Here is a 14,240-nt window from a genome sequence, read left to right on the forward strand (position 1 = left end):
AGCATACATGGAAGTAGCAACCTCCATTCTCAGTGTGATGAGGAATGGTGTGAGGTGCTGTTACTAGGATAAAGTCTGGACATTTACAAATGATGCCTGTTGTTTTCAGAAATTAGAGCTTTTCAAAGTTGTCCCCATAATAACATCATTCTTATTTGTCTTATTTCAGATTTACTGTCTTGAGTGGGGAAAAAGGAAAGGGCTTATAATAGCATTCCAGAAATTACACATAACCCAGTCTACCCTAGCTGTGAAGCAACTCAACGAACGACCTTCTGTGGTAGCATTAATAGTTATGGCAACTGTGAATTCCTGAAATGCCTGTGAGTTGTGATTTTTATAGTTACTTCTATTTATTTTTTATCTCATTCAGGGATGAATTTGATTGAGAAGGCAAATGGAGATTTTTTTTAATGTATGAATATCAACATGGCACATGATCAAGAACAACCCTGCAAACACTTTTGGTTATTAATGACAGAACTACAGTAGTGTGTAAAAAGCAGACCACGTAATAAAATTTGTGAAATTTTTAGAAATTATATTAATATCATTATAAAAAGTTAATGAACACAGTTCATATACCATAATTTAAAAAATAAAATGAGGGTAGGGGGATGAGCTGGGGGTTTAGGATGGAAATGCTGCAAAATTGGGTTGTGATGATTGTTGTACAGCTATAAATGCAATAAAATTCAATGAATTAAAAAAACAGCTTCAGGAGTTCCCATCGTGGTGCAGTGGTTAACAAATCCGACTAGGAACTATGAGGTTGTGGGTTCGATCCCTGGCCTTGCTCAGTGGGTTAAGGATCCGGCATTGCCGTGAGCTGTGGTGTAGGTCATATATGCGGCTCAGATCTGGCATTGTTGTGGCTCTGGTGTAGGCCGGCAGCTACAGCTCTGATTAGAGCCCTAGCCTGGGAACCTCCATATGCCGAGGAAGCAGCCCTAGAAAAGGCAAGAAGACAAAAAAAAAAAAAAAAAAAAAAAAGAAAAGAAAAGAAAAAAAAAACAAACAGCTTCAGGTATATGATAACTTAAAGTGAGCTCTGGAAACATTACTCCTATATAGCTCTATTCCCTTTTTCCCATTTTTGTAGCATTCCTGTAGCTATATTACATTTATAAATGTTTCAACCCCAAAATACATTGTTATATGTATTGCTTTATATAGTTTTATGTCTTTTAAAGAAACTAAGAAAAAAAGGAAAAGAATTAAATTTTTTCAGGTTTGGTTAAAAAGAAATAAATAAAACGAGGGAGTTTTTATTTTATTCTCTGGTTGTACGGAGTTACTTCTAGGGAGCCGTGGTCAAAAAAAAAAATTGGAATTCATTTTTTTAAATATCAGGAGTTCCCGTCGTGGCTCAGTGGTTAACGAATCTGAGGAACCATGAGGTTGCAGGTTCAATCCCTGGCCTCACTCAGTGGGTTAAGGATCCGGCGTTGCCATGAGCTGTGGTGTAGGTTGCAGAGGCGGCTCGGATCCTGCATTGCTGTGGCTGTGGCGTAGGCCGGCAGCTACAGCTCCAATTAGACCCCTAGCCTGGGAACCTCCATATGCCGCAGGTACAGCCCTAATAAGGACAAAAAGACAAAATAAATAAATAAATATCAGTCACAATTTTTAAAAGCAGATTAGATTACATATTTATTTTTATTATAAAATCATTTTGAGATTTTTAATGATTTATTTCATTGTTCATTCGCCTATGAATTTACAATGAAGTTATACTTTCATAGAGATTCCCCTTTTAAAAGGTTTATAGATTTTTTTTTCCTTTACTTTCCTGCAACCAGCCTTCCAAGTTGATGAGGTGTGCCAATTCTGAAAATATTATATGCTCACAAATCGCTAAAAAATAAAGTAGAAAACATGAGCACTCTTCCGCCCTGAGGTCTACCTCAATCCTTCTGCAGCACGATCTTCTTAGGAAAGCTTTAGGTTGGCCAAGAATAAGATTTTTACCTTCACAAAAAAACAGTGCTGTTGCTAGGTGATTATGACATAGGATGAGAAACCGCCAATCAAAGACAAGCCCCAAGAAATCTGATTGTGACATGCCTATATAATTACAAGTGCCCACACGCTCAGGCCCTTCTCCTCTCCACCTGTAACTGATAAGGAGAACAACATCTACAATGGCCAGATACATCACCAAAAAGAACAGGTGCTCCAGAGGACATCGACACCCAAACTCCAGAAAGAAGACATGTTCCAGCACTGAATGTGGCCGCAGAAATTACTCACTCTATGTAAACAGGGTCCTAAAGGAAGTGGTCCCCCAGAGTGGCATATCCTCTCGCACCCTGGACATGATGAACACCGTGATCAACGACATCTTTGAGCGCATTTCCATGGAAGCCAGCAACCTGATGTATTTCAGAAACCGTTGCACCCTCACCCCTGAAGATGTCCAGAAGGCAGTGTATTTGCTGTTGCCTCGGAAACTAGCTAAGCATGCAGTGGCTTTTGGAAGTGATGCTGTCCACAGATATGTCCACTCCTAAACTCCATGTACCAGCTTAATTAAACCTTGGGGAAAGTAAACCAACTTACTACCCAAATGATCAATATTGAAGTTATTCTTTTTATAAGATAGTCATATTTCCTGGTATTTTCCCTACTTGTCTTATCTCTAGAGAAGAATTATTATCTTACTATTTTACCTTTTAACAGTTTGACTACTATTTAGGTTTTCCTGATGCTTGCTCCGCACCCAACTCCCACCCAGAACTCTTGTTTTCCCTGTGAATGTGTAAATCTCATTACATTAATTCAACGCTTATTGTATTGTTAGGGTATTGTTAACTATGCACAGGATGATTTAATCCAGCTAGTCTGAAGCCCAGGTCACACTGACTTTGAATTTATGAAGACAAAAATTTTACTTAGATGACCAGCAGTGACAAGCATTCATCAAAAAATGTTTTCTAGAGCATAGTATATTAAGCCACTTAGTTCCTTAATGAAATCCTTTTAGAGCATGTTAACTATTTCCTTTTTATTTTAATTCTTATTTCCTGAATTTCAACTGAGCTCAGTTCATATCCATTTAATTTGTCTGTTTGTTTTTTCAGGGCTGCACCCGTGGCACATGTAAGTTCCCAGGCCAGGGGTCGAATGGGAGCTGGAGCTGTCGGCCTACACCACAGCCACAGCAACGCAGGTTCTGAGCTACATCTGTGACATTCGCCACAGCTCACTGCAATGCCAGATCTGTAACCCACCCACAAGGAATCAAACCCCTGTCCTCATGTACAGATTCATTACTGCTGAGCCAAAACAGGAACTCCCCATGTAATTTTATATTTACATTTGCTTTTTAATAATATGGTAGTGTACATCTGTTAATCTCTTACTCCCAATTTATTCCTCCCCTGGTTTTTCCTTCGGTAACCATAAGTTTGTTTTCTTTAAGTTTGTTTCTGTTTTGTAAATAAAGTTCATTTATATTATTTTTTAGTTTCACACATAAATGATATCATAAAATATTTTTCTTTGTCTAATCTACTTCACTTAGTATGATAATCTCTAGGTTCATCCATGTTGCTGTAATGGCATTATTTCATTCTTTTTTTATGGTTGAGTAATATTCCATTGTATACATATGTCACATCTTCTTTATCCATTCATCTGTTGGTGGATACTTAGGCTACTTCCGTGTCTCAGTTATTGTAAATAGTGCTACTATGAACACTGAGATGCATGTATCTTTTTGAATTAGAGTTTTCATCTTTTCTGGGTATATGCCCAGGAATGGGATTGCTGGCTCATAAGGTAACTCTAGTTTTAGTTTGTTTTTTGTTTTTTTTTTTTGTCTTTTGTCTTTTGTTGTTGTTGTTGTTGTTGCTATCTCTTGGGCCACTTCCGCGGCATATGGAGGTTCCCAGGCTAGGGGTTGAATCGGAGCTGTAGCCACTGGCCTACGCCAGAGCCACAGCAACGCGGGATCCGAGCCGCGTCTGCAACCTACACCACAGCTCAGGGCAACGCCGGATCGTTAACCCACTGAGCAAGGGCAGGAACCGAACCCGCGACCTCATGGTTCCTAGTCGGATTCGTTAACCACTGCGCCACGACGGGAACTCCTAGTTTTAGTTTTTTAAGAAACCTCCATACTGTTCTCCATAGTGGCTGTACCAATTTTTAATCTAACTTTAGATTTGGTTCACTGGAATTTACTGTTCTATATTTATTACATAATAAGACTACCACCCAGGAACCTATCACTCAATTTATAAACTTATAGAACTTTACAAATGGAGATATTTCCCAATCCCATCTCCCTGCCCACTATCCTGAGTTTTATTTCCCATTACCTTTCCTTTGTACTTTTGCTACCTATGCATATGTCTCTACATAATAGGTTTAACTTTCCTTATAACATAGGAGCTACGTGTGTCCTCCTGTGCCTGCCTTTTTCTTCTAATATTGTTTCTAAGTTCTATACTTGTTGAGATATATATATAGCTCTATTTCATTCTTTTCAATCCTATGCTATATAGTATTCGATAATATACCAGTTTATTTATCCGTCTTCTGTTGATGGAGATTTGGGTTGTTTTCACTTTTTTGCTATTACGACCAATGCTGCTATAGTGAATGGTAATAACAGCTAAGGTCTACAGCATTTGCTATGTGCCCTGCATTTTATATAACTTATGAAATAGGGATGACATCATTGTGAGGACTAAATAAATTTCCCCTCCAAACATATGAGAAAAAGTGGGGCACAGAGAAATAAGTTAACTTGTCTGAGGTCGCATACCTAAGTAAGTGGCAGAGCAGGCATTTGACTAGGTGAAGAGAGCCCACCGTGAACACGTGCTACATGCTGTCAACAGTCTTGTACATGTATCTTCAGGTTCAAATGCACAAGAATTTCTTTAGGTAAAATACCTAACAGTGGAATGGCTGGGTCATTGATAGGCCCATATTCAACTTTATTAGATATTACCAGACTCTCTTCCAAAGTGTGTGGGCCAATTTACACTTTCAGGGGGTGAGAGTAATTTAGGGTCTTCTGGTTACAAGGAACATATCACTTAAGTTTCCTCAAGAAAAGGGGGTTTCTTGCATGTCTATATGGGGATTGGTACTGAAACTACTCTAGGTGTCTCACTTAGGACCTATTCTGCTTTTCCTGGAGTTGCTCACTTCTAAATGCTTCCTTCTCAGGGTTCCAAGAAAAACACCTGACAGGCCTAGTGGAGACCACTTACATGAAATACAATAATAAAATTTTACCGCAATAAGAAATTTTTTATCTAAGTGGTTCTTTTTACACAAAGTATATATAATCAGACTGGAAACCATCCAATTTGTGTTAAGCCTGGGGAGAGGTTGCTGGCCACCCTAAAGATTGGCTAATCATTACTAGGTGCCCACATCTGCTTCTCTGCTGGGGGTTGGCATCAGAGGATGTCAAAATTCTAATGAAGGTCAACAAATTACAGACCTTGGGCCAAACCTGGAAGCAGCACTTTTTTGACTCCCACATGTTAAAAAAAAAGTTTTTACATTTTTATGGAAGTGTTTAAAAAGGGAAAATAAAGAATATTCAACGAGCATACTGTGACCCACAAAGCCAAAATATTTATTGTCTGGCTCTTTATAGAAAAAGTTTCCAACCTCCAGTCTATACAATGCTGCTCCTTTTTGGAGGGTCTGTGATGCAGTAGCTTTCCTGATGCTTTGCTTGGGACACCCATATCACTATAAAAAGTTCTCAAGTATGAAAAGTTTATAGTTGGCTTTTCAAAGAAAAAGGACAGTAAATAAAGACTGGAATAAGGAGAGTAAATAGAAATGGTACTCAATAATTGGGGCAATGTTTTATTATAAATTGAGATATTAAAGTTAGCCTTACTTTAAGGGAACTAGGGGTTTCTTCATATGATATTCTCCCTACTTTGTGTATGTTTTAAAATATTTTAATAGAATTTAAAATATTTTAATAGAAGATAAGATGAATATTCTTGGCAAAAACCCTCGAATTGGTTTCAAGTCTGATTATATAAATGTGTGTGTGTATAAAAATACACACTGTAAAATTTTTTAACCATTTTTAAAGTTTGGTAAAATGTACATAACATAAAACTTAACGTTTTAATCATTTTTAAGTGTACAGTTCTGTCACATTAAGCACATTCACATTGTTATTCAACCATCACTACCATTCCCTATTCCCAGCGCCTGGCAACCATGATTCTGCTTTCTGTCTCCATGAATTGGATTCCTCCAGGTACTTCATGTAAGTGGAACCAACAGCATTTGTCTTTTTGTAAGTGGCATATTCCACCTAGCATAATGTCCTGAAGATTCGTCCATGGTGTAACATATGTCAAAATTTCTGCTCTTTTTAAGGCTAAATGACATCCCATTGTATGTGTATGACACAGTTTATTTGTTCATTCATCCACTGATGGTCACTGAGGTTGCCTCCACCTTTTGGCTATTAAAGATAATGTCACTATGAACATGTGTATACAAATATCTCTTTGAGTCCATGCTTTTCAGTTCATTGCATACCCAGAAGTGGAATTTTTAGATCATGTGGTAATTCTATTTTTAATTTTTTGAGGAACCACCATACCATCTTCCACACAGCTGTTCCATCTTATCTTCCCACCAGCAATGAACAAGTGTTCCAATTTCCCCATATCCTCACCCTTATTATTATTATTTTTTATATATATAGCCATCCTAATGGATGTAAAGTGTTTTATTTGCATTTCCTTGGTGATCTGTGATGTTGAACACCTTTTCATGTGCTTATTAGCCATTTGTAGGTTTTCTTTAGAGAAAGGTCAACTTAGGTCCTTTGCTATTTTAAAAACAAATTTTTTTTGTTAGTTATAGATATTCTTTACACATTCTGAATATTAATCTCTTTTCAGATGTATAGTTTGCAAATATTTTTCTCCCATTCCATTGGTTGCCTCTTCATTTTGTTGATAGTGTTTTTTGATACACAGAAGTTATTAATTTTGGTGACATTCATTTTGCCTATTTTTCCTTTTGTTGTCCACGTTTTTGGTGTTGTATCCCACTTTATATTTTGTATTGCTGGCTTATGAGAAAGTTATTTGAAAAATTGATAATATATTTTTTAATTTGGCTTCAATTCATGAAGTCAATATAGCTTCTAAAATTTAAAAAAGTATCAGACTAGCTAACACATTAAGATAAGGTCAAAATTATCTCGATGTGTAATTTTGACATCCATAGAGCCATTTTATCAACTATTTTTTAGTCTTGGACCCTACCAACCGGAGACAGTTAAATGAAAGTAAGACAAAAAGCACACACCAGTAGTAGTCCTCTAATATACATTACCCCATCTTCTCAGAAATAGAACCCCCAATTTTTAGCTAAGCTCATGGTCACACAGGATAAAGACTACATTTCCATGTGACCAAGTTGTGCTGAATAGTAAGGAATATACAACTTCCAGGAGGTGTCCTTAAATATCAGCAGAGTGTTCTTTCCCTCTTCTTTCCTGCTGGCTGGCCTGAGGGTGTGAAGGCTGGAGCTGGAGCAGCCATCTTAAACTAGGACCAAACCTATATGATAAGGATGGTAGAACAGAAAAACAAAAAAGCTTTGGTCTCTGATGACTGAACTGCCATCCAGCCCAGGACTGCCTAGGTTTACACGAGAGAGAAGTAAATTTCTAACTTGTTTAATAGCACTGTTATTTGGGGTTTCTATCATTCATAGTCAAATTTAATTCTAATAAACATATCCAGAAGATTATTGACTGCGAAATAATGTAGTTAGTCTCAAAATGATTATACACTTATTAAATAAAAACATATTAATGTAGAAATGGAGGATGACAAATATACCATGTATTTACCAGAAGCTGTTGCTGTAAAATGAAATCTCATGCTATTTAGCAACTTTTTATAAGAGATGTGTCATGCAGATGGGCAAAAGTCTACTGCTATATGTCTACTGAACACATGATGTGATTTAGGAACATTACTTAAAATACAAAAATATGTGAGAGCCAAAGAAGATAGGAAAGAGAATTTCCAACTAAGCTAACAACATAACCAAAATGTGGATTCTGTGGTAATTTGAAGCTAGTGACATATAATATACTAAAAGATTCCTCACACCAACAAGGAAGAATAGTGCTGATTTTGTAATACAAATCTCCCAAACAATAAAATTTTAGCAAACTTTCTTTCTCTGAGCTTAGAAACCTTGTTTTAGAAATGAATAATCTCATTGCGAGGACGTATTTATATAGTTACACTGTTTTTTAACCAACTTATGCATTTTATATTTTACTTATTTTCAGAGGGTGTATTATTTTTGTTATTCTTACCAGTTAAGTTATTCTTTTTATTATGCTATATAAAATATTTAATGGTATATAAGGCTTTCTTCTTTATAAATTTTAGCTGCATAATACACACGATTTTAATAAAATGCTAATTTTTAAAGAAAAATTGAAATGTAATAGATAATACTAAATAGTAAAGATGAAAGCCATACAAAATGGGATAAAGTATAGAATAAATTTCCTATTTGTCTCAGCATATTTTCCATTCCACTTCTCCAAAGGGAGTCGCTTAATATGTTTCTTAAGATCCATGATATAATAATCTGTGTGAATGTAATTGTGTTTAAATATATGTATTTTATTTTGTAAAAAAAAAAAAAAAATTAAAGAACGGGCATTCTTCCTAAACCATACAAACCAATCACTAGATATTACTGCACATGAAAAGAAAATTGTATACAGTGATGAGTATATTTGCTTTGGAATTAGTTAACTAGCTAGTTACCTACAATTATAAAAGAGCTATGAAGATACAGCTGAAGGGTAAGATTTAAAATGTTCTTTAATTACTGTATGATAGATAGTTTCTTACCACTATGCACTCAGAATTGTCAATTCAAACTGTTTCCAATTTGAATTCTACCACGTTTTCTTAATTAGTTTCTAACAAGATTTGCTTCATTAATGGAGTTTTTATTATTGTTGTAATTAAAAATAATTATGGAATATGTGCACACTCCTCAAATAAAAAAAAATAAAAATAAAAATAAAAAGTCATAAGTCCAGGAAAGGCCTGAACAAATTATTTCAAAAAAAAAAAAAAAAGAAATGAATAATCTCACATAAACATATGCTGTCGCTTTAATTATTTAAAGACTTACTATGCACACTGCTAGCTTGTTTCTGTATGAACCAAATGTCTCAGAAAGTACTGGGAAATAGAAAGTACCTTAAAGTATAATACCTGACACATGGTACTTATAGTTGATGACACATTCACAGAAATGCATACTTTGTGATAGATCCTGAGAAAACAGAGTCTATCCCTTTAAAAGCTTGGATCTTATGACATAACAAACTGAAAAATTATTGGGAACAGCTGACAATAATTTATTTAAGTCTAAGCTCCGAACTAGGTATTATTCTAAGTGCTCCATATATATCAACTCAATATAAAGCCCAGGAGAATCACATGAGAAAGGTGCTAATACAATCTACAGTCAGAGAAACTGAGGCATAAAAAAGGCTAAGAAACTTGGCAGAGGTCACAGGGCTAGTAATAAAAGAGTTCCCGTTGTGGTGCAGCAGAAACAAATCCAACTAGGAACCATGAGGTTGCGGGTTCAATCCCTGGCCTCACTCAGTGGGTTAAGGATCCGGTGTTGCCGTGAGCTGCAGTGTAGGTCACAGACGCAGCTCAGATCTGACATTCCTGTGGCTGTGCTGTAGGCCGGCAGCTACAGCTCCGATTAGACCCCTAGCCTGGGAACCTCCACATGCCACTGGTGCGGCTCTAAAAGGACAAAAGACGAAAGAAAGAAACACGGAAAGACAGAAAGACAGACAGAGAGACAGGAAGGAAGGAAGGAAGGAAGGAAGGAAGGAAGAGAAAGAGAAACACAGTTGAATCCACATTCTCTGTCTCCAAAGCCCATCACTTAAAGCCCAATGCTGCTGCATCTCATATGGAGAGGCACATGTAGAAAATACTGTGGAACATGGAAGAGTGTATAACCCAGAACAGAAAGGTGTCTTACAGGATTTGACACCTGATCTAGGTGAAGAGAATTAGGAAATCCACAAAGGTAGGACGAATAATATTTGCAAAAATATAGGATATTAAATGGCATAAATTTAAGATACTTGCAAGTTGCATAGCTGCAGACAAACACAGGAGGAGGAGGGATAATGGAAATAAAGTCAGAGAGGTAGACAAAAAACTGGGCTGATTATAACTTGAATTTGATCCCAGTACCTTTGAGGAGATTCATGGAGAGAGTTTAAGCAGAAGAAAGATGTTGTTTCATTCATATTTAGAAAGATTGTTTCAGGAGCAGAAATGAGGAGGGTGTATTAAAACAGCAAGAGACCAGTTTGCATATTACCAGAGTGATCTGGGAAAGACTTAATGAGGCCCTGAACCAAGTCATTAGCAGTGGAAATAAAGGAGGAAGAGATAGATATGGAAGATGCTTCGGAGGCAGAATCCCCAAGAGATACGTGCAAAGTGTGCAGTAACATAAATAGCCAACGAGGGTTACTGCCCCAAAAGACTTGATGGATGGAGCCAAGCCACGAGGCTCAGCTTGCTTAGCAATTCAACATAAAATATCTAGACAGTATGCAAGGGACCGCTGTAAATGGTACCATATGTGGGGTATCACAAGAGTGATCAATGTGCAGAGGATCTGGCAAGTCAAACAACCTCAGGACAGATGATTAGTACTTGTTTAAAGCTTAACAGAAGAGGACAGCTTGAATTTCTAGTACTTGAGATCAGTTTTTATCACAACCCTGCACAATGCCACACATCATGTGTTGACAGATTTTTGTTAACTCCGACAGCTGACTGTTTTAGAAGACATTTGGCAGCAGGGGGAGGGTCCAGCACAGCAGACCATATAAATACATGAGAAGAACGTAGAAGCCTGTAAATATAAGTCAAGGTGAAAGGTTAGCTATGTTCAAGATGAAAAGTGTTCTGAAAAATAAAACTGCTGCTTGTCCTCGTGTGTTCTTGGTAGAGAATTGCTCAGAGGCAAAAATGACCTGTTTTCATGAAAAAGTAATAATCCAGGTACAGGCAATGCAGCTTCATCCAGGGCCCTGGCAAGGAAGCGGATGCAAAAGTTGAGGAAAGGGTTCCTCTGCCCTAGGGCCAGAGTCCCAAAGTGAAGGCTGCAGACAGGGATTCCATGAAGCTGGTAGGGAAAAGGGAGAATGAAGCAGTGTGTTGTTGATGTTCCCGATGGGCCGGTTTGTGGGCACACGTGAAGCCAGGCTCCTTTGGGATAATCACAAAAATTTGTGGAGGGAACTTTGCCAGGAGGGTGAGTTACAGGAACTTTGAGTTGCCACGGTTGCAACTGAAAAGAACACAAGGTTTTAGCCCACCTTTGTAAGTCCTTCCAAAGAGCATCTCTTTTTTGGTCCTCATTTTCTCTTGAGAGTTCTCCAGCAAAGGAGACAGAAAAATCACTTGACATCAAATTAACCTCTACAGAGTTGCAGGAAATCCCTAGTCAAGTCAGCCTTTTAGAATATTATTTTAGAAAACTATCCCTCATTTTAATCTGATATATTTGCATTTGGGTTACTCCACAGTATTAAAAAAATAATAAGGCTTTCAAGACAACAAACAGTACTAGTTAATGTGGTAGTCAGTCTCCAAGATGACTTCCAAATCATTCTTATCCTGGTATTCACGCCTTTGTGTGGTCGCTTCTCACAATATACCATGGTTGGTCCTTGTGACAAACAGAATACAATGGAAGTGACAGTGTGTGACTTTCAAGTCTATTTTAAATAAAAAACACTGCCACTTCTTCGTCATTTTCTCTTGGATTACTCATGCTGGGGAAACCAGCCATTCTGTCTTGGGGACTTCAAAGCAGCCCTATAGAAAGATTCAAGTGGTGAGGAATTCAAGTCTCCTGCCAACAGACAGAATTAACCTGCCAGCCATCTGAGTAAGCCACCCTAGACAAGGATCTTCCAGCCCTCATCAAGCCTTCTGAAGACAGAAGCTCTGGCCAACATTTTAACTGCAAACTCACAAGAGATTCCAAGCCAGAACCACTCAGCTCAGCTGCTCCTCAATTCCTGACCCTTAGAAATGTTGTGGAACAATAAATTAGTATTATTGCTGCAAGTTTGGAAATAATTTGTAAGCCACAATATTTAACTTATATACTTAATTTATATCCACATGAGCAAGACAACTCACCAAAGTCATCCTCCCCAAACAAAGAGATCAACACCACATGGGCTTTATTGTCCATCTTTGGTCAAAGCAAATTTCCGGCACTAAAGCAAATTGCTGGCAATTTTTAAAGTCAGTCACATTTTTGTCTCCTCTTAGAGACAATAATGTTCAGAAATATTAAGATATAAGTTCAAGATACCCATTTACCCTATAGTACAAAGTCTGCTAAATTAATTTTTTAAAGCAGGCAAAAGATTAGTCTAGACAGTATCAATGGATTAAACCACTGAATTGAATGATCTGACTGGAGAGAGAAGGCCAAAAAAAAATCTGACAGTAACTTGACTTTAGGAAAAGAAAACTATAATAAAATGCTACTATTAAAGAAAAACAGTGCATTTTCTAAAGTGAAATACCTAGAGCAACATAAACACATTCGGAAAGTCTTATTGAAAGCCCAAGGGAAATGCTGGCCTCTACATAAGGTGAGGAGCTTGAATACATTTCAGACTATCTACAATGTTATAAGTATATCGAGATGTTTCAGTTATCACACACATGAAAGATGATAATCAGTACTAAAGACAACTACCCATGTTTTGGAGAATCTGAAGATGAGAGTGTTAAGTTGTCATCATGTGTAACTTTGTATTGTAGTTCATGCTTCATGTATCTGTCTCTTAGTCTAAATTATAAACTCCTAGAAGGTAGGGACTCAGTACCTAGCTCAATCTACCTGCCCGCAGTTAGTGAGTTAATCTGAGTTCCCTAGAAAAAAAAATGAATCTGAAGCAAGACTTTATTGGCAGTTATAATCTGAGAGCAGCAAAAATGAAGGGAAAAACTGAGTGACAGGAGGATGGAAGAAAATGTAAGGTAATTCACTGACCACACTGGCTATTAGTCTATAACAAGCAATAGTTTGACTGATGTTCCCTCTTGGCCATGCAGACATGTCTGGACAGATTATGTGGAAAAAATCTGACTCAGAACAGTCTAGGGGAAAAATGGAGAGGGAATTTGCTAGTTCCATCCTGACTTCTACTTCCCACTGATCAAAGTTTGTTTTATGAGGATTTTATCCCCCTGAACACCTAGGCTGTGGCCCTTTCAGTAACCAACAAGGAAAAATATTTCATACCTCATACAAATCTGGACTTCATAAGAGGGGCCAAAGATTTTAGGCATTAGTCTTGAGTAGCAGAAATGCATGACCCCCACATAGTCCTTTACCACAGTGGCAATGGCAATGCCACAAAAACCCAAGGCTTTAAAGACCAGATGAGGCTGAATGTCAATATAAATAACAGTAACAACCACAAGAATACTAATATCTATCATTTGGGGGGGGTCCCAGGTACTATCTTAAAATCTTCACATACATGATTCCATTTAAAACTCAAAGCAGCCCTGTAAAGCAGTACCATTATTTTTCTCATTTTACAGATTAAAAAAAAAAAAAAAAAAAAAAAAAAAAGAGGCTCTAAGACTTTAACTAGTTTGGCCAAATGACCCTGCTAGCAAGTGTATACTAAGTTCTGGACCCAGATTTTTTTTTTCCACTCACCCAAACTGCCTTATATTTGCAACAAAAGCATGTTTATTCTAACATGTGCATTAACTCTTTTTAATCTTTATCACAACTTATTTTATAGCTAAGGAAATTGAGTTTCAAGAAGTTTAGATATTTCTTCCAAGTTCTTAGCAGCTAATGAGTGTTACAACGGGGAATCAAAGCTTGGTTGGAGTTCTTTCTATTCACAGCTTCTCACTGGATTCTATCAGTTGAAATTAAGACTGCCTGTGTTCAACTCAGTGTTTGTTAATCTGCTATCACAGGAACACTATCTAAAAACCAATTTCTACAAAAAGTCACTTAGAACAATTGTTTCCATAAGTTCCTACCTTCTGAATTAATGATAAATCTCTAAGTTCACTGATATAACTGTAATTTATGCTGGAAACTCACAGAGATTTTTGAGAAGAGAGAAATGAGAACTGAGGAAATCCTAA

At 37.1% G+C, this 14,240-nt stretch overlaps 2 protein-coding genes across 2 annotated transcripts in view; one reads left to right on the forward strand and one right to left on the reverse strand.

Annotated features, from left to right (window-relative positions):
• Window positions 1-14,240, reverse strand: part of ZNF366 (zinc finger protein 366) — a 404,477-nt gene that overhangs the window by 354,310 nt on the left and 35,927 nt on the right. The gene's annotated exons all lie outside the window — the stretch shown is intronic.
• H2BL1 (H2B.L histone variant 1) lies at window positions 2,145-2,577 on the forward strand. The gene has a single exon (XM_003134036.5). It carries the CDS (start codon window positions 2,145-2,147, stop codon window positions 2,511-2,513), a length of 369 nt encoding a protein of 122 aa, XP_003134084.1. The 3' UTR covers window positions 2,514-2,577.

The sequence above is a fragment of the Sus scrofa genome, chromosome 16, assembly GCF_054392235.1.
Source record: "Sus scrofa isolate SSC_HxYL_T2T_F1_AM1 chromosome 16, Sscrofa_HxYL_maternal_Yorkshire_Landrace_v2.0, whole genome shotgun sequence".
Classification (NCBI taxonomy): Eukaryota; Metazoa; Chordata; class Mammalia; order Artiodactyla; family Suidae; genus Sus; species Sus scrofa.

Excerpts from the sequence above, each read along its gene's own strand:
- H2BL1 (XM_003134036.5), top strand. The coding sequence starts at position 2,145 with ATGGCCAGATACATCACCAAAAAGAACAGGTGCTCCAGAGGACATCGA.